Source organism: Diplotaxodon limnothrissa, linkage group LG7, assembly GCF_057381915.1.
Source record: "Diplotaxodon limnothrissa isolate DT_005_m linkage group LG7, D_limnothrissa_male_GT1.1, whole genome shotgun sequence".
NCBI lineage: Eukaryota > Metazoa > Chordata > Actinopteri > Cichliformes > Cichlidae > Diplotaxodon > Diplotaxodon limnothrissa.
This window is the reverse complement of record NC_140602.1, coordinates 7,581,749-7,609,686: the sequence shown is the minus strand read 5'-3', so window position 1 is coordinate 7,609,686 and position 27,938 is coordinate 7,581,749. Positions and strand designations below refer to the sequence as shown.

The following is a 27,938-nucleotide window of genomic DNA, read 5'->3' as shown; positions in this document are numbered from 1 at the left end:
TAAGTTGGCACAGGCTTCGTGCACAGACGGGAAGAAGACAGGCAGGAGATTGTGCCGTGAAAGAAGAAGCCCCATAGACGCCGCTTTCCACAGTCACAGTTTAAATCACTGAATGTCTGAGACAAACTCTTTATCAAGAGCTAAGAGCCTGAAGGTTGTAGTACCATCTGAATGAAACACCACTGATATGTTCTGGGTCAACTGCTCCATTCTTTAATGCCAGTTTTATTTTGGAGGATACAATTTGAAGAACCCCTGCAATGCTAAAATTTTTAGAGGGAACCACTCATGCAACACCACAGTCTGTCTTTGTTAACGGGGAAAAAATGACTAAAGGAGAACGAATATAGGCTGAACACTGCAAGGATTTTACACTGATTCTCTGCTGTGAAGGGTATTCTTTCCACTAGGCAGACACTCTTTCTACATTATTCAGGCTGAGAATGATCTAGCTGTACTCTAATTGCTACATATCTTCCATCTCAGGGTGTGGAGCTGTATAAGACCACCCACGAACCCTTTAATGGCTCCACATGACTCATTAGCCACTAATTACACAAATCCATACATTCATAGTCAAAAGTAACTTTACAATTAGTCTATAAGTGCTTTATATAATACTCTGTATATGTTAAATACAAAGCTTTGTTCACTGAACCAACCCTTGGTTTGCTTCACACACAGATAGTAAACAGCTAATGCCTTTAGCGTGTGTGTAAATAATGCATGATATCAAACAGTGTGTACTGGAAACAGCTATTGATCATAACCACCTACTTTCTGTAAGTGTTACTTGATCACTAACACTGAAGGAGACGGTTTTGTTCTGTCTCTGAATAACTTTATACTGGGACACACCTGGCGCGTTTTAGAACCAGAGCATTTGGTCTTTACGACATGTTTTATTTTGTAAACTAATCAGATGCTCGGTGCCGTTCCGCTGTCTGACTTTGTGCCCAGCTCATGTGCTCTGTGCAGCTTCGCACTTCTGTCAAAACCAGGATATGGGCGCGTATTTTTAGCAGTGTGGGGAGCCGCCTCTGGGACGCTTCTAAAACGCTCTCGGGCATTGTCAAGAAGGGCTGTGATCAGTTCCAGCGGTTGCAGCTGAGATGCAGCAGTCCCTCGTGTGTCTCAGCAGTCAGGGAGGCCCGGCTGCCTTGTTATTTCACCATCACTCTTAGTCTTGTCTCTGCTAAATCGCATCAGCCCCCAATTGACCAAGTGTCACGCTTCAGAGGGAAGCCCGATATCTCTAGCCTTGCAGACCTTTTACTTGTCCATTTCGCTTTCCTCAAATGGACATACTTTTACTTTTTACCAGCTGCATAAAGTACAAGTTGGCCTGCACAATTTTTCTGCCATTATCAACTTGTCAATCTTTTCTGTAAGTGAAAGTGAAAAAGTCAGAAAAGAAGTTCACAGACATGCCATCTAGGATCTCGCTGTGTATGACGGTGAGCTGCTGCTTCACATGACTCGAGCCTTACTTATTAACAGAAAAATAATACCCTATTGTCTCCTCCTACATAAATACTGCAGAACACAGCAGTGAGGTCAGGGAACAACGATGGTTTGTGAGCTCCTAAAGCATGCTCCATCGCTGTCATTTTCGCCTCTCTTTATGCAATAGTAAAAGAAAAAAAACAAAAAACCCCTCCATCCTCTTTTTTGTTTTTTTATTTCTTAGCTGTCGATGAATCACTTGACACTTTGATGTATCAGAGTTGACCTGAAAACAACCAGAAAGCTTGATCTGAATGTGCGATGAAGTTTTTCAAGGCAAAATTTGCAAATTATTACAAATTATTCACCTGCACATAGAATTTCTCTCACTGGCTTTAATTTACAACACATGCTCACAGTTTTGGAAACATTGAGCTCAATATATTTATTTAACTACAATACATCGTTCCTCCTGGTAGCATTTCAATCAGTATGTCCTCATGCTTAGATTAAAATTAGACACATATTTAATTATCTTAACTGCACTACTGTAAAATTCTGTATAAACAATCATTCTGTACAATACGATAATTATAATTCTACAACTGTTTACACCTGTTTATAACTTGCATATTTCTGCATAGTTTCATATTTATATCCTGTTCATAGCCTGTACATAACTTGTATACCCATTACAGCCTGTACATACTTATAGTTATAGCAGATTCATAACATACCTTCATACCGTGTACATTTTAACATACCCATAATAGACCCATTTTTGTACCCTCATACCTATAACAGATGCATTTCTGTAATATATCTATATACCTATATTGCTAATATATATTTTGTAATATATCTATATCATGGCTAAAGCACTTCTGGATGGATGCAAACTGCATTTCGTTGCCTTGTACTTGTGACATGCGCAATGACAATTAAATTGAATTCTATTCTATTCTAAAAGAAAACGAATTGTTATGCATGCATCATAGAGATTAAACTATAAATCGTTTGTTTAAAAAAAATATACATAACTCTTTTTTTATAAATCAAAATGATCTCTGTGTACTGTTTTCTATTTGATTTACATTTTATGGAGGCCTAAAATATTCATGCCAAATTGACTGGCTGTATTTTTCCTTATTTTCTTTAAGTTATGCATCATAGAAAGAATACAAGGTATTACACACTGGCATCCAAACAGAATAAAACATTTGAAAAATGAAAAATAAAAAAAGGAGACCACCAAATAAAGCATATTATTATGAGTCATTCACAGATATGGATCATTTCATAAAAGATGTCAGAATCTGGGACTACAGCAGAATAAACTAATAATGTCTTAATAAGTTGTCTTGTGTCCTCAGTCACAGTCATATTATTTTTTGTATATTTTTAGCTCAGCCTTCACTGTTTGTGCCGTTTCATGTTTTACCTCACAAGGATTAAAATGAGGTGATTTGCACAGAAGATTGTAATACTGGCGGAGCCCTGATCAGATCTCTCACATGTATCCCATGGTAACAAATCGCACCTCATCTCCAACTTTACCATTTCTATTCCTTTTTGTATTTATACCATCCTTGAAAACAATATTTCCATATTATATCTGCAGTGCTATTTTCTAAACACTATGGCTGTGAAAGGGGAAAGGAAGCGTAATCTGATTGTACTGTGTTAACTGTGGCAGCAAGACTTTTCAATGCGGAACAATGAAGGGATGGGTTTAATACGTTAAACTGGAAGCACCAGATAGCAAATGATTATGCTGAAATGAGTATCTTAAGCTCCTTATTTAGCTTTTTGTCGTTGTTGTGAAGAATGCTTGGAGGTTATTTCCCAAAGAGGGAGCCAAAGGCTGTCTCAGCACCTGTGCACTCTAACCTCTGGGCAGAATAAGGGATGAGCTCCGAAGCTCCCAGTACAAACACAAAGAAAAGAGGGGCTTTTAGCACACCTTAAAAAGCTATTGCCGTGACCTAGATCAACTAAGTAACACACTTTCAATCAGTAAATGTAAACAGTTTCCTCCTTGCATTATGTTAGTAATAAAAAAATAGCTACAAACAGTAAATATCTTAAGTTTAGCCATGTCATAAAGTAAAGCTCATCTGTAATCCTGGCAGATTAGCTGTTCTCAATGCCAGCTAAGAACATCTGTTGGTTCAGGTGTTGCTCGTCTGTGCATCCAGGTGGCAAATCTTAAAGAGGGTGTACTTTTTAAGACAACTGCCTACGACTGCTCTGCATCTGCAAGCTACTTAGAAACCCAGCTCCACCTGGTCCTCATTTTCAATCCGTGTCTGTCCTAATCAGCATCATATTCATTTTCTTTGAAGCCTGCTCTATATGAGGATCTTGCTGTTCTCCCTGGAAGGGCGAGGAGGTGTGCTCTCTCCATCTTCTGCTTTCTTTGCATGTGCATGGAAAGGGGTGGGGTGAGATCCCGGAACGCTAAAAACAAATTACTGCAGATAGAAATAATCTTCCTTTGACTACAGACTTCCTCACTGAAATGTGTCTTCTTCTTGTTGCCTAAAAAATAAAAAATTCAGCACAGTTTTTTTTTTTTTTACTTTAAGCAGCTATATTACTTTTAGTTATGTTTAGGGTCGTCAGTAAGTGTAGGAGTGACATTAGCAGTAGTAGTCATAATATTTACTGACTGTGGCAGCAATAGCAGTTGCAGTAATGGCAATAACAATGACACTGCCAGCTTTGCTGTTCAGTCCTGGCAAATGGGTGAGCATTTTCATTTCAATCTGATTATTGCACTTTAGAATGTTTCATAGCTACTGTTGCTGAAACCAAAGGAATTTAGTTATTTCTTTTGGCTGGTCCATGTATTGATTTGGCATAATCTATAACTGATTCATTATTCCAACAAAAGAAATGTTACACTTTCTCGAAAGCGGTTCACTTGTAGCGCTTTTGTGTTCCACGTTATTATAAATGTCTGCAGACAGCTTGGCGTGAGCGAGTTCACAAGCTCGAGCCACTGCAGCAACACTAATCTGACTGCTTGTCATGCAGTCTTCCTCCAAACCGTTCGTGCAGTTCGCTGTTGTAGAAATTGTTCTGTTACATGCACCTGAATGCTGCATGAACGGGCAAACATCCCAAGTTATATTTTGTTCTGAGTAAAATGTGCACAAGTCAAGAATTTATGAATAATATCAGAAACAAAAACCTGTCTCTTCACATATTGTTCCAGTCAAATGTCATTCAAGGGTTTTTACTATTAGCTATACTGTGGAATACTAGACTGTGAAATAACCCATACAGAACTGAGTAGTAAACAAGGAAGTGTATAATAAACCAAAAACACTATAGCTCCCTGAAGCTAGACATAGTTTTAAGACATCTTTGCACAGCATTGGGAGTATCCTACTTCCATGAGGTCATCACCAGGAATGGCTTCCAGGCTTTGCAAAGGGATAATTATCTGAAAAGGAGAGTGATTGACTGTCAGGCTGCTTGGCCTCCGCATGCTTAGGGACAGGTTGGACCACAGAAGGATGGAAAAGCGGCCAAAAGTACTCAGAATAAACAGGAATACTTTAAAGAGAGCTGGAAACACATTGCAGGTGGGACTTGAGGAGCTTGCTGAGAATAAGACCAGAATGTGCAAAGCTGTCAAAGCAAAAGGCAGCTTCACTGTAGGAAACAAAAAAAGTAATATATATTCAGTTTTTTTTTGTTTACTTCATAATTCCATGCACTGAAGAAAATGTTCAATATTTAGCCAAGTCTTCATTGATTTTTGACTGGTACTATAGATTTGTCTCTCTGCTACCTTCCAAAACAAAAGCCAAAGGTAAAATGCTGCCTTTCTAAAAACTGTATATAATTTTTCCTTTCCACCCTTTTCTTTGTAGTTATTTGAAGAATTAGGTTCTCGTCTTTTCACCTTTTCCTGTGATGCCTTTTCACAAATATTGTTAAAATACAGATAAACAGACTAGTGACAAAACTGTCTCTAAAATCAATGCCAGGAAATTGTTGATTTAATAGTTTTGGGGAGCTGTCTCTAACCTTTTTAACAAAAACCAGAGCCTTCAAAAAGAACACTCAGGTGATTCATTGCCATCATTATCAGAGTAGGCGTAGGAAACCTAATAAATGCATTTTTTCATGTTACATGTTTATTTGTCACCTCCCTGGATCGAACAGCGGCACTTTCGTGTGGCAGGCAAATGTGTAAATAGCTACTAATGCCGCAATTACTTACATACACTAATTATAGTTGGTTAAAATCAATCAGCATTGTATGTAGACCTGAAAATGTTTCTTAATGCTGGAAGTGAGAAATAAACTCCCGGTGCACTCATTTTTACCTGTGCACTTTTTAAAAAATGAGTTTTGGCCACAGATTGAATGTTACAGAGAGTGGATAGCACCACCACAATAACAGTTTCCTCTGCTGCCTGGCAGCAATGCTACTGGTCATCAGTGATGCCATAGGGGAGCAAAAGGATGATTGGACCATGAACGAACCTGCCCAAACCCCAGTGATTACAGACATTGACAAAAAAAATAAAATAAAATACGAGTGAATACAAGTGTATACAAGCAAAATAACAACAACAGCAAAAAATCTTTAATAGACATCAAACATCAGGAAATAGGTTCATGCAGTCCAGAGTCAGCAGAAACATATTGTTTATACTGCAATATGTTATAAATCTTAACATACTCAGTAAGTAACATCTGTGGAAGTGATTTTTTTTCAGCTAAAGAGCAACACAAGGTAGGAAAAGTGGAGCCTATTGTGCCTCGACTTAAATTAAGCTGAAGCTTCATTCTTCCTTGTGAACAAAAAGTCAAAGCACTGCAAAAGAAAAGTAGTCAATACTGGCCACATTATGAATGCAAGCGTTCTTTCAAAAAGCTCTCCCCGAAGAAAGGAGACGTGAATGAAGGCTGAAGATCCACATGCATGGCTGGCTCCGTATCTCAAGAGGAACTCAGAGCAGCCTGATAGACTTAATCCTTTTCCATATACTGGATCTATACTGTTAAGTCCTTGAGTCGTCCGACCAGTACAACCAGCATTTCCACTAAAACACTCCTTCTGACCATCATTCTTAAGTAGTTTGGGTGCAAACATGTTACCACCAGTTTTATACTTTAAAGACTTTTTGAGATTTAAAACACCATTTTAAGAATCTTTTGAGTAACGATGTCCATGGATCTCTCTCTGGCAGAGCACCAACCCACTTTTAGGAGACAATTTTGGAAACATCTAAAAGGACTACGGCTGCAGGCTACATATAATGAAGTAGTGCATTTAAATGAGAGACAGCTTGGGGACAAGGAAGAATGCTTTACTCAGATCAGTAAACACTGAAATAAAACAGAAGCTTGAGGATGAGGTTCACTAAAGGAGAGAGAGACAAAAAGAAGGAAGCAGGCCTGCAAACAACCTATTAATATTGGACATTTTAAGAGAGGAAGAGATTAAAGAGGACAGCGAGTGAAAAAGACACTGACAGAAAGGATGAGAGAATGATGCAGGCATAAAATACCTCTGATATGTGTGGTTTTAGAGAAAAAGAAAGCTGTGAAAGATTGTCTATAGCGACTACTTCATATTCAAGAAAGACCAGTGAAAAATAAACACAGTAAGAAAAACAGACCACAAAGTAAACATCACTTTCATAGGAGCCTTACAAAACGTTTGAAAAGGACAGCTGTGGCCTAGATATAGGATAATGCATGACATAGTTTTATTAAATAAAAAAAGAAATGACTGCCCTCTTCCAGCACCAGAGTCAATCTGCTGGAAATAATATTCTGGCAATTTTCACCATGGCAACCTAATGCCAGTACAGGCTGTGGAGTGTTGTTACAGATCAAAAGGGGTTTACGGTATAGCTGTGAGGCAGTGAGCAGGAGCAGAAAGTTGCATCAAACCCCAGGATAAGGGAGATAAATAATTACAAAAACAAATACACACACACAGATCTACACTTACAGAGCCTAATGCTACTAGAGACCGACACTTTCTTAAACCTCGCCCCAACAAAAAGCCCAGTTTTCACTCTAAATACAAACAATTTATTGCATGGAGAGTTGTGTTTTGTCCCAAAAGGAAACCTGTGTCGCCACAACGTCCACAGAAAGGCTTTCTGTTAATAAAACAGTTTTTATTCCCACTCAGCTATTTTTATTGTTGACTTATCTTTATTGCTCAAGTCATTTACATTTATTGTATTTATTTCACTTATTTCCCATATTATTCACACCTTTTGCTTTCTTCATATTTGATGGTCTTATTTAACCGTTTACTTTTCCTTTAGACTGCGATCTATTTTGTGGTGCTCTGTAAAACACTTCCTAAATATGGTGGCATCAGACATGAATAGTATACAGGACAGGAAAGAGGGGCGAGAGCACAAGGGAAAGATGTGTACCTGGGCCACTGCATTTCAGCCATAAAGCACATGGTTACCTGCTCTAACATCAAGTTAAACTGGTGCCCACTAAATGCTACTTGTGAGTTTCATATTAGACTAACATGTCCAGTTGAAAACAAACAAACAAAAAAAAGTGGGCTTTGCCCGCTCAATATGGACATTAAAAATGATTCTGACTCCACTTTTAGTATCTTGGTTACAGCACAAACTCATATAATGGTAATATGAACACTTAACTTTAAAGGCACTCTTGGCAGACTGAGACTTTGTCCTTCAAATGTGTGCAAAACATGCAGTAGAAATAAATGTAAAACATCACCTTTTTTGAATGCACTAACTAGACATCTATTCAAAAACCTCTCCAAACATGTCAGGGTGACAAAAAACACGCAGTGAATCTTTAAATATAATAGAATAATACTTCCTTATCATCGAGTTAGAATCTGTATTGAGTATCCAAACCATTTGCCAACAGGTTGGCTACTAGTGAAAAGTGAATGACATAATTACAAACATTTCATTAAATGCAAGCTATGCTTTTAACTATGAACTTCTATGTTATTTTATACACATTTCATTTCTTGTGGTTTAGAAAAAAAAGAAAACATGTTTTTGACAACAAGTGGGGAAAATATGATGGTTACAGTGACCATCAGACACTGTCAGAATCATCTGTAGTGCATGACCTAAAATTTTCATTTCTCTAAAGGCAAAAGAGAGGACAGAAGCAAAGGCAGAAATAACTCATTCTAGAAATGACTTCCGACTTAAGATAGATAAAAAATGAAAGGAAAACCCCGAACCCCTGAGCCCAACAGTCGTGCGGGGCATCTTCCTGGCATGGTTCGATGCACTTGTCGACCTAATAGAGAAGAGTCGCTACAAATTAATATGAAGTTATTCTGGGTGATCAACTTAATCCTACAATAAATCCAGATGAAAGTGGTCGCTTATATGACCAAAGTTCCCCCATCCATATAGCAGAAAGGGTCGCTCGGATGCCTTGATAAGTATGAAAGTGATGTGAATAATATGTCACGATTTCAACCAAAGTAAAACCCCAGAGATTTAAGGCTGACTGTGTGGGGCAGCACTCTCCATCATGAACTGACGTAAGATTTTTGCTGGAGAAAGGTGCTCCATCGTTTCAGTAAGCCCCAGAGACTTGGTAGAATCTATGTCAAGGTGTACTGAAGCTATAGTGGGAGAACAATGGCGGAGCACACCTTACAATGACACCTTATGTTGGTTTTTCTTTCAATTTATCACCAGTCTGGTAGAGCAAAAAAGAAAAGTTGACTCAATCTTACACTTTCTTGGAATAAATTCTTGCTAACATTATAATATATTAGTACCACTTCAGACTCCATCTCTTGAGGTTCATTAGTGCCAACGGCAAGACTTTGCAACTTTTATTCAGAGAAGCACTCCTCCCCATTTCTTTTTTCAAAGTCCAATGGGGAACTGAAATCAGCAAATACTGCAGGCAGGTGCACGTCTATATGAAGGAGAACAGTGAAATAACTTTATGATTGAGCCTAAAGTGTTGAAGAAGTTTATGTGCAAGAAAGGGAAGAAAGTAATCTTAACTGATTAGAGAAAAAAAAATTGATGTTGCTTTCTGAAGCTATTTACTTAAAATAACTGGGGGTGGGGGGTTTAAAGAGCCAAACCAATGACACATTCTCACACAAACACATCCTCCCCATTGCACTTAAGGCAAATGAATGCAAGATAAAACCAATAACACAGTCTAATATAAACAGCCTCTCTCTCTCTCTCAGAGCTCACTTTACAAATCACATTCAAATAGAAAATAATCAAACTCTTCTCGCTAGAAAAACAAACGGCCTTAAAAGCATTAGTGCCACATCTGCATGCACTCAGTACTGGTGTGTTGTGACAATCTCCCACAGCCACTACATGATGACAGAAAGAAAGGGAGTGCGTGAGAGTGAGATGTATTTCATTAAATCATTTTGTTGCATTTCTTTTTTTTTTTTTTTTTTTTTTGGCCAATCAAATAAGCTCACTGAATCAAATAAAGGAAGAGAGAGAATAGGCCAGTTGGTTGACATGTCACATAGTTTGCAAGGTATCATACAGAGTAATAGACAACTGCAGATTGCAGATTGCATTACCTTCCACCTAGCACAGAAAAGTTGAGTCTGAAAGAGTATTTTAGTACTATAACTTGAGACAAAATGATTGCAATCAAACATTCATTCATTGAATGGGAATGGTCTGTAAGCTGTGCAACACTGAAGCCAATGGAGTGTAGGGCTGTTCGATATAACGATATATATCGGATGACGATATACAAAAGTCTATCGTTTCCTTTTACGCTATCGTTTGTTTCATGGTATCGCAAAATAAACTGTTTACGGCAATATTTTTTTCATCGTTTTGATGGTCACTGTAGTGGCTATATTAATTTCTTAAAGTTCTCTCTTTCTCTTATATTTAATATAACCACACTACAGACGGACAAGCGCCTGTTTTTATGGGCTGTCGTTAGCAACAACGACGGTTACACCATTGCATGTCCGCTTGTTTATTTTCCACATAAACCTTTCACAATAAAGCTCAAGATCCTGTTGAGAATTTTCAAAATAAACAGAATCACTTGAAAAAGTATGCAGAGTATTGACAGATGAGAAGCAAAAAAAGAGTCGTCAGGTGCTAAAAAATAAACCTTAGACTCAAACGTTAGAACAGGCTTTCCCCGCAGCACGCCGTGTAATAAATACACACAAAGAAAACGGCGGCTGTTACAACCTGTCTAAAAATGTGTAGTTTCATGCATCGGTTAAAACACTTGACTCCAGGTACAAGACGCCCAGCAGGAAACACTTCACCTACCCGAGATTCACAGAATTTACAGAAAATATTACATTTTTTGTGATTTATATCGTTATCGGACGATAGATGTTTTATATTGGGATATGAGATTTTGGTCATATCGCACAGCCCTAATGGAGTGTTTTCCTGCAGTCTTAAAAGAAGACCCCCTGCCAAGGGAAGCTGACTGTGTGAAGCTGAACAAAAAGCCCTTATTTGAGATTACACTACAGCCACATGTTTACAGTCAGTTAGCTATAAATAGAAAGAAACTGGGAGAGCCAGATGGAGAGATGCAGAAAGAGAGAAGGACAAAGAAACAAAGAGAAAGGCTGTGGCGTTAGACGTCTAATTCAGGGTGATTCAGTCTGTCACCACCTACAGAGCCTGCCCATCCTCATAAAAACAATGATTCTGACTTGGCTCACCAACAACGCAACATGACATTTAGCTCCTAACCCTACCATAGAACTCCCACACATACACAAAGCATTACGAAGAAAGGAGGCCAAAATTTAACACAGATACAACAAACAGATACAACGATGCCGACAAACAAAGTCTTGATGACATTTACACTTAAATATCAGCATGAAGCATAATCAAACGCGCACATTATCCCTTATACACTCAAAGAAAATTAGGCCGAAACATAATAAGTGAATCTGCAAATACAAAAAGACGTGCAGAGACAATAAGGTGTTTCTAAGCACCACAGTGAACAAATCATCAGTTACGTGATGATCCTGTAATCACATTAGTGATAAAAATCCAATTAAGTCCTGATTATACATCAGCCTCTTTCCTCTCTACAAGAGCCCTATAGAACCACCACCAAGGATGATGGGAAAATGAATAAGTCATTCCCTTTCTAAGCTGCCAGCTCTACAAAGTCTTGCCTAACTCATACCCTCACATAACCCACACTACACTGTCAGAGAGCAGATACTGCACATAGCCCGTATATCATCATTTTCTCATAGCACCCACTCAGGAGAGACTAAAATAAAACTTATTTGGGTGCTTCTGTAAAACAATGACTGAAGATGTACTCCTACAAAATCTAATTCCAGACGGTGGATAACACTAAATTTCTTCCAGTCATCCAGCACTTTTCTGTCCATAACATCATGCTACACTAGCTTTACTCCTTTCTTTGTTAGTGTCTCCCACACACGCTCCTAGCTTTCACCGTGTTTAGGAAATTAGTATTTGTATCATTTCTCCCTAAACTTGCAGCCAACTATAACCACCACCCTTGGAATACCTGCCTCCCACATCCACACTGCAGGGAAAAAAAACAGAACCCTCCGCTTTTGGAGAAAAGTGCCACAGGCTTTGTTGGGGTGAGGTAAGTGGGATTTTCTTAGAGCCCACTCTTCAAAATGAGTCTGCATGCAATTCTCTTTCATTTTCCAGGACCTTAGCTTAATTTCGTGTGCACTTAACTGACAATCTGCCATACGGGATCATAGATTTCGCAAACCCAGAGTCATCTTAGAGGATTCATTTCTCTGCCTTCTGCCAGCATCTCTTCATTTGACGTAATCAGTAATTAACAGAAAGTAGAAAACTAAACATCTATCCTTTAATTAAGTGGTATTATAGGCAGAGGCTCGAAATGTTTCTGTAGCTGGGTGAAATGAGGGCAACAGTGATAAACAGAAGGCAGGAACTGATTAAACTTTCTTTTCCTAGGGAAAGTGATCACATTCGAGGAATATGAGAGAAAGAAGAATTACCTCATTCTGAGAAGAGATACTTTTTTGGCTCTAGAGTATATATATATCTGTATTTTGTGAGCAGTATGTTGATGGGTTCATTTTACCCAATTCATTCTATCCAGAACTTACAGAATCGTTTTACAGTATAAGTGTTAGGGGCCAATATACCAAAGCCTTCTTTTATCCTGCACTACAATAGTTTTATACTTTAAGCCTGAAGCTACTGCAGTATCTACATAAATACTAAAGTAACTGCACATTTAAAAATAACTTAAGTTCCTCAGAGAGGCTCAACGTTTGGTCACATGGATGTGATCTATTATAATGGACGTAAAGAGCATTTCCTATTGACACAAGTCCAATCTTGTCCAGATTGTCAAAAAACCCGAACTACAACTATTTGCTAGGATAAAAGACTAAAAACTTCTGGCTTTGCACTCCAGACAAAACCATCTTTGACAATAAAAAGGCAGGAGAGATAAGCCCGATTTAATTTCGCAAACCTCTCTTTCAGAGAATCCTCTTTAGTTGAGGTGGGTAGAGGTGGGACGGGAATATGCAGAACCTCCTACGCACATTCGTAAGAAGTAATCCATAGGGCTGTTCACTGGCGTGTGCATGTGTGTGTGTAACACTCCAGCAGCTCCACACAGACACATGCAAATGAAGTAAAGTCTCAAGTGAAGCAACAAGGGGAAAGGGGACCAAATAGCGACTCGCTGTCAAGTGCTGAGCACAAATATGAAAAAGCTTAGCCTCTGAAGCATTTTGATATGTGAGGGACCTAATATGCTGAAAGAACAATAAGTCACTTCTCTGTCTCTCCTCCTCATTCTTCACCCTCTGACAGTTGTTTTTTTTTCCCTCTCCCATATCTCAAAACTGTGTGATACAACAGTTTAATTAAATAAAATGACTTGGCAAGACCACAAACAGCAACTGAAGTGCTAGCAATAAAATTAAACTAGCTACATCATAATTAAACAGAGCCACCATCCTTCAGACCCTAAAATATCACCCTTATTATTGCCGTCTATTCCTACCACTGTTCTGCAAACACGAGTATGTGCCAGCATGGTAAGAAGTCATGCATGCCCCACTTAAGCTACAAGAAATGGGAAGAGGCCAGATTTTAGCAATCCACTGAAAAAAAGAAAATATTGTCTAAGTGTCAGGCTCTCTGATGCACACTTGCTTTGTAAGCCTGAGACTTGCAAGACTTTGCTGTAACAAACCATGGCTGTGTATAGTAAAGTAAAATCTAGTAGGTAGGTGGTATATAGGAGAGAAACTAATCCAAACAGACATATGCGGCATATATAGGATAACATTTTAGACAATGTAATAGAGGGAAGGAGTAAGAGACGTAGAACTTACATGGCCATGGTTGATGAATCCATGTTCCCTGGCGATGCGATCAGCTTCCCCAGGGCCCCCATTGATCTGGACAGCCCACGTGTTGGTATAGACCTTTGCAGCATCAATCCAATTCAGTTCAGCTGTCAGCAGGACAAAGACTGTCCACAAGAGAAGTAGGGCCACCCTGGCATCCATTAAAAGGACAACTTCACAGCGCAGTTTATCTGTCCGTCTGTTGCTGTGTCCCAGGCAGAGTGGGGATGCTCCACCTTACAGCAGCAAAGTAGAACACTGGCCTGGAGATGAGAGGACAGAGCAAACTATAAACACAAACATGGCCTTCTTAACTGGGTCACTCTTGGGTTTGAATTAGAGCTGGGCGATATGAGATTTTTTCATATCACGATATGTTTTTTTCATTTCAGGCGATAACGATATCTATCACGATATCAGCCAAATAACTATATTTGTAAGATTTAAATGTGCCGTTGCTCACAAGTAAAATGTGAAATAATCAGCAGCTTGTTTTTATTTAAATATTTATTTCCCATAATAAGTTCAACAGGGTAGATGTACTTAAGGAACATGAGACTTTTTCAGATAAATAAAGGCAAATATTACAAACTACACAAAAGGCAGCCGCTAAAGCGTTTAAGTTTCAAAATAGAACAAACGAAACAGACTACTAAATTGTCAATTCCACTTAGAAACAAAATATTAATTCTAAAAATAAATCTTAGTTTGTTTTACAGAAGAACAGACAAAACTAACTTTTGTCAGTATTGTAACGATGGTTAAGTGTTACTGGACAGTGACATGTTGGTTTTCTCTGCACACTGTTGTTGTTCCTTTAAGATTCATGTTTGGTTGGGCTGCAGGAAGTAGTGAGGGTGGTGTACAGGAAGGGGTGGGGGGACCTGGTTGTTCTGTGTGTGTGCCAGGCTGAAGAGAGGTGGAGTTCGAGAGCGCTTCCCCCTGAGTTAACAACCCGCTGGCTTATGTGCCGAATAAACGGACAAACTGAGACCCCAACCGTCTGGTTCTTGTGAACGTTACATTGGTGTCAGAAGTGAAGAAAGAAAAAAGAACCCCAGAACGCCCGAGACCCTGTTGCCGGCGACGCTTGCCGTTACGAGACGAGGATGTTGCCGGGCAGGATTAAGAAGGAGACGGAGGAGAGGGAGGTTCGTCCGCGCTCGCCCGCCCATGGAGTGAGGGAAACGGCGCTGCGGCTGTCTGCAGAGGCTGGATTTTCTCCAGGTTTGACTAGGCTCGGGAACTGTTCGCACAGCGGCCGCGATTCCGGCGGGAAGGAGTCGACCTCGCTTGGCGCGCCGTCACGTGATGTAAACAAACATGGCGGCGCCCAGCAAGCTGCAGCGAATATAAAAACGCCTAAGTTCAGCGGCAAGACGCCATGGGAAGTGTTTATCGCACAGTTCGAGCTGTTAGCTGTTGCAGCTGGCTGGTCTGAGGAACATAAAGCTCTCCAATTGGCTTTGTGCCTGTGTGAGGATGCAGCTGCATGCCTGCTGCTGCTGACCGAGGAGCAGAGGGGAGATTATAATGCTCTGGTCGGAGCACTTCAGAGGCGCTTCGGGCAGTATAACCAACCAGTGCTGCTGAGGTCGGAGTTCCACAACAGACGCAGATTGCCAGGTGAGCCCCTCCGCATTTTGGCCCATGAAGTCGAGTGCCTTTGCCGGAGGGCGTATGACAGCATGCCATCATCAGTGCAGGCGGAGTTAGCTCGGGACCAGTTCCTGCAGGCCCTGAGCCCTAAAGAGCTCCGCATGCAAACTCAGCTTGCTCGGCCGGCCACACTCAGTGCAGCCCTGGAGCTAGCGTTGGAGAGGGAGATGCTTGCAGGATCCTCTGGGGGCGCTGACGACGCACACGTGGTGAGGGCTGTGTCAGCACCTGTGGAACAGATGGAGACGCCAGCGGGCCTGTGCAGTTTGGTGCAGACAGCTTCGCTGCAGTCGCCTTCCCCTCGGGCTGGCCCACACCGCCGACCTCAGAGCTGCTGGGGATGTGGACAAGTCGGACACCTCATCAGGCAGTGCCCCAAGCTTGCAGCGGTTCAGGGAAACGCCCACGGGCCCGTGTAGGCGGGAGTACACGGGCCTGGGAGAACGACATCCCCACACCACCGCCACCTCCACCCGGTGCGGCCATCACTGTGGGCTGGACCCAGGTTGGCGGCTTTTGCCATGTTCCAGTGACGATTGCGGGGGTGTCCTGTACGGCCCTGCTGGACACGGGATCCAATGCAACGCTGGTCCGACCCGATATTGTCCCAACCGGAGCTGCTGTACAACCGACTAACGTGCAACTTAAGACTGTGACCGGTGATCTGGCCCCAATGAGAGGGAAGGGAGTGTTCCAGTTCAAGGTGGGGGACCTCGGTGTGTCTTATGCTGCCTGGGTGGCTGACGTGCAGGACGCCTGCATCCTTGGGCTGGATTTTTTACGAGCCATTGGTGGTGTACTGGACTTAGGCAAAGGCCTCCTCGTACTCCCTGATGGGAAGAAGGTGCCGCTTATTCCTCCCCCGGTCTGCACAGCATCTGCCGCGGCGTCCACCTCCACCGCAGAGACCCCTGCAGACCCGCCAGCAGAACAGCGAGCGGAGGAGGAGGAGGAGGAGAGGCTCTCAGCAGTGAGGAGTATCTGGTCAAAGAACTGTGAGGGGCTGACTCCACAGCAGCAAGAGAGTCTATGGCAGGTACTAAAAGAGTTTAGTGACATTTTTGCCCTGAAAGAAAGTGATGTTGGCTTGACACACTTGGTAGAGCACGTCATTGAGACCGGGGATGCCCAGCCTATTAAAGTGCGCCCCCGCCGCCTGCCCCTGGCTCATCAGGAGGCTGCAGACAGGGAGCTGTGTGAAATGATGAAGGCGGGCATCATAGAACCATCTGATAGCCCGTGGGCCTCCGCGGTGGTGATGGTGCCTAAGAAAAAAAGTCCTAGGATGCGTTTCTGTGTGGACTACAGACCACTCAACAAAGTGACGAAGAAAGACTCTTACCCCCTTCCCAGGATTGATGAGTCCCTCGACTTAGTAGCCGGGTCCTCCTGGTTTTCCACCCTGGACCTGCGGAGTGGCTACTGGCAGGTGCCACTGTCCCCGGAATCCAGACCGAAAACAGCCTTCTGCACTAACAGGGGACTATGGCAGTTCAAAGTCCTGAGTTTTGGCCTTTGCAACGCTCCTGCGACCTTCGAGAGGCTCATGGACAGTGTGCTGGCTGGCGTCCCACGGCAACGGTGTCTGGTTTACCTGGATGATCTTCTAGTGCACGGGAGCTCCTTTGATGCTGCCCTGGATGCCCTGAGACAAGTGTTGGAGAGGGTGGCGGCTGCAGGCCTGAAGCTGCATCCCGACAAGTGCCACTTCATGAGGAGGGAGGTGGAGTTTCTGGGCCACAAGCTGGGTCGTGAGGGCATCAGCACTTTGGAGGAAAAAATTCACACCATTACCGAGTGGCCCACACCAGCAGACCAGAAACAGCTCAAAAGCTTCCTAGGACTGGCGTCTTATTACAGGAGGTTTGTGAAGGGCTTTTCCTCCATAGCTGCACCACGCTTCCACCTGCTGCAGAAGGACCGTGACTTCATCTGGACCCAGGACTGTCAGCAGGCGTTCGACACCCTCCGCAGATCGCTGACAGAGTCCCCAGTCCTTGCCCCCCCTGACCCCGCCCTGCCTTTTGTCCTGGACACTGACGCAAGTAATGTGGGGCTGGGAGCGGTGTTGTCGCAGGTTGGACCGGAAGGGGAGAAGGTGGTGGCGTACTTCAGCCGGGTCCTGAACAGGAGCGAGCGGCGCTACTGTGTCACACGACGAGAGCTGTTGGCTGTGGTGGCGGGGGTGAGACACTTTAAATACTACCTGTGCGGCACAGCATTTGTTGTCAGAACTGATCATGCTGCCCTTCAGTGGCTGATGTCTTTCAGGGAGCCAGAGGGACAGGTGGCTCGCTGGCTGGAGGAGCTCCAAGCCTTCAATTTCACCGTGGAGCACAGAGCAGGGACGCACCATTCTAACGCAGACGCCCTCTCTCGCCGCCCATGTGCTGCAGCTGGCTGCCGTTACTGTGAGAAGCGAGAGGAAATAGAGCGGGAACTCACGACAATAGACGGAGCAGCACAGCTCGCCTGCAGGGTTCTTCTGGTGGTGGATGCAGCGGAGTGGAGGGCACGGCAGGAACAAGACACAGACCTGCTGCCGGTCCTGCAGTGGCTGGAGAAGGGGGAGCAACCCCTTTGGGATGAGGTCACTGGGTTTTCCATCTGTACCAGGGGGCTGTGGGCCAAGTTTGCAGCTCTCAGGCTGAAGGAGGGGGTGTTGGAGCGTGCCTGGAAGGATCCTGCCACGGGGGAGGAGAGGTGGCAGGTTGTGGTGCCAAGGTCGCTGAGGTCAGCTGTGCTGGGAGCCTGCCATGGGAGCACTGGCTCTGGCCACTTTGGGGTCTCCAAGACTCTTCGCCGCCTCCGCCAGGGCTATTACTGGGGTCAACAGCGGAGGGATGTGGAGGACTTTTGCCGCAGCTGTGATGCATGTTCCTCACACAAAGGGCCACAAGACCAGTCCCGGGCTCAGCTTCAGCAGCAACCAGCAGGAGCCCCAATGGAGCGAGTAGCTGTGGACGTCATGGGCCCATTTCCTCGCACAGACAGAGGAAACCGCTATGTTCTTGTGGCCATGGACTATTTTACCAAGTGGCCGGAAGCATACGCCATCCCAGATCAGGAGGCTGAGACGGTCGCTGATGTATTAGTGGAGGGGATGTTCAGCCGCTTTGGAACAGCAGAGACCCTCCACAGTGACCAGGGTACGTAACTTTGAGTCCAAGGTATTTGCTGCCATGTGTGAACGCCTTGGGACTAAGAAAACCCGCACCACCCCACTTCACCCCCAAAGCGATGGGCTGGTGGAAAGGTTTAACAGGACGCTGGCCCAGCAGCTAGCCATCCTTACCTCAGAACACCAACGGGACTGGGATTACCATCTTCCCCTTACCCTCATGGCCTACAGGTCGGCAGTGCAGGACTCCACCCAATGTACGCCTGCCCTGCTCATGTTAGGGAGAGAGCTGAGAACTCCTGCAGAGTTGGCTTTTGGGAAACCCCCGGACGCGCCAGAGGCACCACCGGGCCGGGACTACGCAAGGAAGCTGCAGGACCGGCTGGATTCTGCACATTCCTACGCCTGAGAGCAGCTGGCGAAGGCAGGCCTGCGCCAAAAGAGGAATTACGACATCACCACTAAAGGGAGGCACTTCCGTGCTGGGGAGCTGGTGTGGGTCTACAGCCCAAAGAGGAAGAAGGGACGGTGTCCTAAACTGGATAGCAGCTGGGTGGGGCCTTGCAGCGTCCTAGAGCGAGTGGGGGAGGTTGTTTACAGGGTGCAGTTGCCTCCTAGGGGGAGGATAGTAGCGCTGCACAGAGACCGGATGGCCCCCTACAGAGGACAGTCCCTCCCCTCCTTTCCAGAGGGACGTGTACAGAGCGTCCATGACCCTGCTCAGAGGGGCCCCCGACCGGGGCTGCGTTCCCCCCCCTCGGACTCTTCACCCCAAAGCCCCGAAGCTCCGCGTCCTCCTCAGGGGCTCAGGAGGTCAAGGAGGGAACGTAGGCTACCGCCCCGCCTCAGAGACTGTGTCGTTCCCTCGGGGACGAGGAACTTATTGCTGGGGGGGCAGTGTAACGATGGTTAAGTGTTACTGGACAGTGACATGTTGGTTTTCTCTGCACACTGTTGTTGTTCCTTTAAGATTCATGTTTGGTTGGGCTGCAGGAAGTAGTGAGGGTGGTGTACAGGAAGGGGTGGGGGGACCTGGTTGTTCTGTGTGTGTGCCAGGCTGAAGAGAGGTGGAGTTCGAGAGCGCTTCCCCCTGAGTTAACAACCCGCTGGCTTATGTGCCGAATAAACGGACAAACTGAGACCCCAACCGTCTGGTTCTTGTGAACGTTACAGTATCAAATAAACTGAGAACTAAAAGGAAATTCTCAATCTCTCCTTGTTGTATAGCTTAGATTTTCAAACAGTTTTAACAGTTACTTTAGTCTGACAAAAGCCGAATGACGAATTAGCGCTTCCAGTCAGAGACTGAGGCTACGTCCACACGTACACGGGTATTTTTGAAAACGGAGATTTTCCATTTTCGTTTTAAAAAATAATCCCGTCCACACATAAAGGCAGAAATGAAGGAAAACGCTGCTATGAACATGCCAAAGCAGCAGGTGGCGCTAGATTCCTAACCGTGCAGAAATGTTGGCCAATCAGAAGTCTAGAAGCCTCGGTGGGAAAAAGTAAACAAAGCTGGGGCATAGAAGCAGAACAGAGTCGTATGTGTGGAGGGACAGTAACTGTGTGTATATGTAAGCATTTAAACACTGCAGAGAGTAGAATTAACAGTATTGTAGAAATTCATTTCACCGAAACAATAACGTGGCGCACAGTGTGACGCATGCACCAGTTTATTGTATTTCCAGACTTGCTTTCGGCACATTTACAGTGCACGCTACTCTGTTTTTTGTCAGACTTGAAATAGCCGAAATACCTTCACACTACGGAACTTCTATGGCTCTTCCGTTCGACAATCTCTCCGGCATTGGAACCATCATCTGTTTTCTCTTCGGTCACGCTCGGTTGATTTTTCTAGTCGGCACACTCATTTCCTCCATTATGCGCTGGCTCCATTACGCGCTGGCTGCTTCCCAAACAAACACACGTGCGGCTTGGCACTTGTGCTGTAAGTTACAAGTCACGCGACGTGACGCTGCGGCTGTGATTGGTTCGGCTCTGCGCTACTTAATTTGGATTGGCTGACCTTTTTTAAAAAAAAAATTTTATTTTAAGAGGACAAGAGCGGCGAAGTCTATCGCGATAGCTTAATTTCTCTATCGAGTAAAAGTTATATCGCGATACATATCGTTATCGTTCTATCGCCCAGTTCTAGTTTGAATTACCTACCGCAGACACCGTTCACAAAAACAAACCCAGAACTGCATCAAAAATAGACACCACACCCACAGACTTTATCAAGCATGAAACTTACTCACAGTCTGCTGTCAGACTCAGAGAAGAAGACCACATCTTAATAAATGTGCAAAGCATAAATATTAGGTCAGAAACAGACAAGGGCTGTGCCAAAAACTAAATCATTTTCCAATTCTCTTTCATTTTTTTTGAGACTTGAAATGGTAATGTATGATAATGATATACAGTAGGCATGTTGCTGCAATACAGGAAGAGCTCCTAGCAAACCAATATACAGCTACTGGCAAAAAGAGGGGAAACGTGTCTGAGGAAGAAAATATTTAAATTTTACTCATGCACTGCTCTTCATTATAAGGTATTCCATTTTTTTAAATAACAGACTGCTTATTAGGTGTGAAAAGGTACTTTCAACACATTTAACAGAATAGTAAAATAAGCACGCTAAAAAGGACCATTATTTGAGCAGATGTTCAAATGAGCAAGATTTTCAACTGATATCGTCTGCTGCTCTTTGATTTGTAGCTCTTTGGATCATAAAAAAGGGGCCTGTAAGTCAAACATAAAAAGGAAAGCTTTAAGGTAAGTTAACTGACTCAGAGTGTGAAGACAGATAAGGTGTGGTTATCTGCTAAGTATATCTGATCACACAAAAATGATATCAAATGTATCAATCCACACAACACACTTAACCGATGTGGAAAAAAAAACAAACCTCAGATGTTGTAAATTTGCTGAATTTGCAGTGTAGACCCCCCAATTTGGTACACTTCCATTTAGAATAGTTATGTCAACATTTCTGGACATCAGGATTTTTAGATTTAAAGTATAAAACTGTTAAGTTAGCTGTTCATTGCCTTAGAAACCCTAAAAAGACAAAAAAAAGGGGAACACTTGATCATCACAGTATAATACAAAGTCACTAAACTAGTCATTACTTCAGTGTTATCCATCTGTTCAGTTAGAAGGCATACACACATGTGACAGACCAAGGACTGGGGATGCCGTGGCATTTGTCACACGTGGTCAATGCAAAGTTTCTTTCATCTGTGAAGAGAACAGGGTGCCAATGACGGACCTGCCAGTTCTGGAGCTCTCAGGCGAATGCCAATTGAGCTGCACTGCGCGGTGCTGTCAGGAGCTCATGCCACCCTCATTGAGTCCAAGTCTTTGTACGTTTCTGACAGTCTGGTCAGAAACATACACAAGTAGCCTGCTGGAGGTCATTTTGTAGGGCTCTGGTGCTGCTCCTGCTGTTTCTACGACCCTCTTCAGCTTGTCTTATGTAACGGCCTGTCTCCTTGTGTTTGTGGACAGACTTGTATCTCTGAGGTTTCACAGCCTTGCATTATACTGTGATGATCAAGTGCTTCCTTAATGTTTTTTTAGCAGCAGTCAAACTACAGTATACCTGGATACATGATCAAACTCTCTCAGCTCTCCAATACTCGTTCAAGTTGGTTGTGATCTGGCTTTTAAAACCCCAGCATACTTTACCTAGTGCCACCAGGTGCCTTTGAATAAGATAGTGACAGTCCAGATCCTTCAATAGTGCACATTTTCCTAGGTATACTTTCTTGGTGCACAACTTTTTAAAACACCTGGCAGGTAGGATGTTCAAAGCTTTAAAGAACTTGCTGTGTCTCTTGATGTTATCCTAAGATCATAGGATGAGGAGGCTACACCACTGGTTGCAGGACTACGTCTTATTTTTGAGCCCGAGGATGTGGTGGATAGAAAGATGGCAGTGGCTAAGAGCATTTGTAAGATGCCTTATGGAAAGTAATACCTGATCATGTCAAAAAGGGCAGAAGGTGGCACAATTTCTTGAATTATACAATTTATCTTTTGAATTCAGCCTTTTAGATTTACAATGCAACTAAAAACTTTTTTACTAAATCTGGGAAAGTTTCAGCCTCAAACCTTCAGTTTAGATTGAAAAAATAAATTCTATTTATTTCTCTGCTGGAAAAAAGTGGATTGCTCCCTACAGACAGGTTTGTTTTTTCCCCGAAGCGAAGGTATCTTGGCATTTTTTCACAAGTAATGGGTAAAAGGAGCAGTCGATCTACATTCAGACACTCATTTATGGTCATGAGTTCTGGGTAGTGATAGAAAAAAAATGAGGCTGTGGATGCAACTGACTGAAAATGTTTTCCTTTGCACAGGAGCTGGGCTCAGGCTTTCGGGTTACACTCATACCAAACTAATCGTACCACGGCAGGTCACGTTTAACCCCCAAAATTACAGTTTGTTTGACACGTGTGATTGCTCTGTGCTGTGCCCTGACCTGCTTGAAGAGGTGGGTCCAGGTGAGATTTAGTGGTCCTCACATAATAGGAGTACAAAATCTGCCCAAGAACAGTATGCAGTGTTTCATATAGCTACAGTGAAAAACGGTTTAGGCAATCAGCAAATGTTTGGTGCATGTGAGAAGACAGTGTGACACTACTTTCCCAATCAAGCCACAAAATCCTTGAAATCATGACCCCTTTTGTACTCTGCAAATGTGTTTTTCAAGTATGATATTTAAGTTTGAGTGAGCATGAGAAAGGGGATTTGAGATGCTGAGATGAACTGATGTGTACTCCGGTCCCAATCGTTAAATTATGTGTATGCGCAGGCCAGTGAGAGAGCAGGGACTGTTGTGCTAGTGCACGCTACATGGCAGCCGTACTGAATGGAAGCACGCCCTTGGAGACGGAGTGGGAAGCTCGTACATCTGAGGGAGCTTGGAGTAGATCCACTACTCCTTCATGTTATAAGGAGCCAGCTCAGGTGGCTCATGCATTTCACAGAGAAAGCTACTCTAAGGACTTTGGGTTAGATCGAAATTCCTCCAGATACATTTTATATGTTATCTGGCCTGCGATAAACTCGGGATCCCCCAGGAGGAGTCTGGAAATGTTGCTGGGTAAAAGGAAGTCTGGGATATTCTGCTTAATGTGCTTCTACAATGATCCGACATTGGACAAGAGAAAGAAAATAAAGGACGGGTTAGTCGTAAACACAATTTTTTTTATTTTGACCAAAATCCTTTCCTTGTTGACTGATAAGAAAAACCTCCCAACTCCAAATGATATGCTTTTAGCAGTAGGAATTTGGAGGCAACTGCTGTTTTTGCCGTAAACTCCTCACTTCCCCGAAAATACCCTCAATCCCTCAATCTTCCAAACAATTATCCCATTTGCGCAGATTGCATAGATTCAAACTATTCAAAGAGTAGACGCTCGCTTCTGTGGCTTCACAAATGTGGTGTGGGTGTGATTTGAGCACAACAGGAGAAATGGTGGAAACATGACCATGGGCTGTCACTCTTCCTGTGGAGTATTTCTTCTGAGCTCATTAGACACTATGCTAGCACCACAAAAACAGGAGCAGGGGTCTGCTGTTACCGAGACGGCTGAGAGATGGAAGAATAGATGGAGAGCGAGAACAGGGGAAGAGAGAGAGGAGATAGAGGTGGTACTGGTGGGGTCCCTCCCCCTCATACAGCACTGCGGAAAACAACAAGCACATTATAATACAACTCCCAAAACACCTTCTTTCAAAATGCAGCCTGGAGAGGAATTAACAAGTGGCTGCTTACTCTTACAATATACATCAACGGCCTAAAAGTAAGCCGTAGCTTCAACCTTCACACCAAAGGAGAACTAAGACTTCAGAATCTAAACTACAATGAAAATACAAAATGAGTTGCATGACCTCGATTGAGATTAGTACAACGCTGAACCTTCAGTGGACGTGCAGGGGTGGATAAATGACCCGTGATTTGCTAAAATAACATGACAGATTTGAAATATTAACTGAGCACTTTCTGTTTCAAGCTATTGTCAAGACTTCTAAAAGCCGTTAAGTGGGCCCTTTTTTATAAGGAGGACGAGAAATCTTTTATTTTTTTCCCCAAAGTAATTTCTTACTGCTGAAACAGAGTAGGAGCCACAACTTCTGCCACGATGTTCTTTCTAGACGATTCAAAATCCTCTCTTATTCTTCAGCATCAGCAACTAAGTTGTCCTTCAAGAGGACGCATCACATCAGCCAATCCCTTGTTCTTGCTCAGTGGTCAGCAGAACTTTGCAGGCTCCGTTGAAGAAGCTTAGCACAGACTGACTCGTGTGCTTTGACTCACTCATTATTCAAGCTGTTTGAGATTAGAGGGAGATGAATCAGCAGTGTCCATTAATTAATGTTTTGATAACTTCCCCAGTACATTAGACTGCAGCCCCTGTACCCTAAACACTTGCAGCAATAAACAGATTAAAACTGCTCAAAAATAGTCCACATTATCTTTATTATATAAACATGGTAGGGGATTTTTAATGCACTTTTTGAGTACACTGTTATTATTATCCTAATGCTGTATTTTATAGGTTGTATATAATTTAAAGGTTACAGTTACAGCCTAACACATTCACCAGCAGAAACTATATTATCGGCTTAACTGACTCATCAGTAAATGATATTAGTGGCTATTAGTGGCCTGCATTTTTGCAGGTTGCAAACAGTAAAGCATTGATACATTGGACGAACGGTGCATCGGCTTACATCTGCGGTGTTGACTGATATCGGCCTATCGACAAGTCAGGTGACATTTACCTATGGCAGCAACATGTTTATCTGTTGTGTCACATCAATCAGTCGGGGTCGCAGGGGGAGGGGTGGTGGGTGGGGGGCTGGAGTCTATCCTAGCAGATGCTGGGTGACAGAGCTGACAGGCTGCTACTCCATTGCGGGGTTAACATAGACAGACTGATAACCCTTCGCACTCAGACCTACAGCCCATTTAGACTCACCAGTTAACCCATTAAGCATGTTTCTGGGGAGCCTTGCAGGAGCCTTCTTGCTGTGTGGCGACATTGTGCCGCCTTCCAGTTATTTAAAGCAATTAAATAACAGGAGGCACATTTGAAATATACTTTCCCATTTGTATAATTCCTAAATTTACTCTTACTGCCATCCCCCATAAAAAAGCTTTTTATCCAGCTATAACGACTTTACATATCTTCGTTATTGCTTTCTTGTAACCAAATTAGAGGTATCCTTGCCAAACATAAATTACATTAAAAAAATAACATCATCCAGTCATTATTTATCTTAAAATGTTCCGCTTTCAAAATTGGTATTTGACATAAAACTCAGTAATTGTTGCTGAGTGCAAAGATAAATAAATAACAAGGGCACAACATTTAATACTAACTCAAACACCATCAGTCAAATGAAGCAATATTGTCAGCAGCGTGAACCTGAATCAAACTCAATTCTTAAGAAAATTCAAAATATTATTTTCTTTTAGTTGGAAAAGACTTGATTTCCCAAAGCTCTGGAGCAGCTGTTTAGTCAACAGCACACCGCTATCACAAGTATTCCCAGTAGGTTAAATGTGATTTATCTGACAAGGAGTTTAATAGAATAGAATAGCCCTTTATTGTTACTGTACATGTACAAAGAAATTATGGGTGCTCCACGCCAACTGTGCAGGAGTAAAAAAATAAATAAAAATTAAAGACATCAGGAATAAATAGCAAACAGAAGAAATATATACAGTCTGGAGGAATATATACAAACTAGAGGAATATGTACAAAACAACAGAAAGGGACACAATGTGCAATTGGTTCAGTCCGGAGCGACATGACAAACATAATGAGACAAAATAGCATCCACCCTTGCTGACAGATGAGAATAAAGAACAAGTTGCATCAAGAACCATTCCAAACTTTCCAATCCATCGGAATCGTGTGCTTCCAAGAATATCAGTTCTGGATTATTTTTATAACAGCTCCCGTGCTGCAAACCCATAACGTCAAACTCATGGCACTAGAGGTTCTGTACACCTGAGTCACAACAAAGTTTTTTTTCCTGCTGTTGCACTCTGTTCAGACTCAGAAATGAAAAAAAGTTCATTTAACCCATGAACACCTAGTTTGTCTTCCCTCCGCAAGAAAAAAAAATAATCAAAAAATTAATCATATGTGAATCGATAAAGAGTCTGCAAGCAGAATCAATAATGGAACTGGTATAGATAGATTTCTTTTTTTAATCAATATCCATTTCTTTACTTGATGGAGAGCAACTGCCAATTTCCATTAGCAATGACAAGAACACAAAGCTGTGACAGACCATATGCAGCACTCCAGCTCTATTTCAGGCTGCCCACCAGCCAAATCTACACCCACCATGTGCTCTGGGCCGGCCTCTCACAGAAAACCAAGGCACACAACCATGCTGCAGCATTTGTAAAGTACCACTGACAGCCAAGTATTCTTTCCTGCGAGGGAAAATTGCTCCAAGTTAGAGTGCGATTGGAAAGCCAGAGGCACTGCACAGGCATGTTGTGCTCTATCAGGACTGCGCTACACCTTTTGTGCAATACTTTTGTAAATAGTCAACGGTGCAATAGACTCAATACTTGAAATGTGCAATTCACTTGTATTTTTATTTTTATTCCTATTTATTCTATTTATCCCCTTCGTATATTTTATTTATATTGTCTCTGTATTTATATATATGTGTGTGTGTATAACTCTGTAACTTCTGTCGGTGCTGTGCTTTTTTGGAAATCGAATTTCCCAGAGGAACCCACCCGAGGGATTAATAAAGTTCTATCTTATCTTATCTTACACGGCGGGATGTGAGCTGTGCGGTGATCATCTGAGACACGCCGTGTAGCGAGTGAGAACGCCATGACTGACTGCCACTAAAGCCTAATCCATCCTGGCTCCCACTGTCTATAAGTTACAGAGATGGAAAAGCCTGATAAAAATGTTGTCTGGGGCAGCAGCATCACTGTGTCCAGGAGGAAGAATCAATTCTGTAAGTAATGTCCCACAGAGACATCCAACCCCATTTTTAACAGCCATCTGAATCTTGGCATTTATCCCCGCGGTAAACTTCCCCCTCATCTAAGACAACCTCCTTCCTACTTTATAGATGAGTTATATTGTTGACAAGTTTGTCTCCCTACTTATTTCTCCTCCACTGCATTCCTGTTTTATATCTCTTATAAACCATGTGCTGCTAAGGGCTCACACCTCTAGGACCACTAGTACTGGATTTAGGAGTACAGGTGACAAACTGAGTGGAGATTGGAGGCTGGAGGTTGACGGCAAAGTCTTTCTCTATCTATATAAACT

General features: G+C 42.9%; 1 protein-coding gene across 1 annotated transcript in view; it reads right to left on the bottom strand.

Annotated features, from left to right (window-relative positions):
- The window catches only part of furinb (furin (paired basic amino acid cleaving enzyme) b), a 98,410-nt gene that overhangs the window by 69,477 nt on the left and 995 nt on the right, over positions 1–27,938 (bottom strand). The window contains exon 2 of the mRNA XM_085357295.1: positions 13,814–14,091. Coding sequence (XP_085213421.1) covers positions 13,814–13,990 — 177 coding nt within the window. The 5' untranslated portion in view covers positions 13,991–14,091. The remainder of the gene's footprint in view (positions 1–13,813; positions 14,092–27,938) is intronic.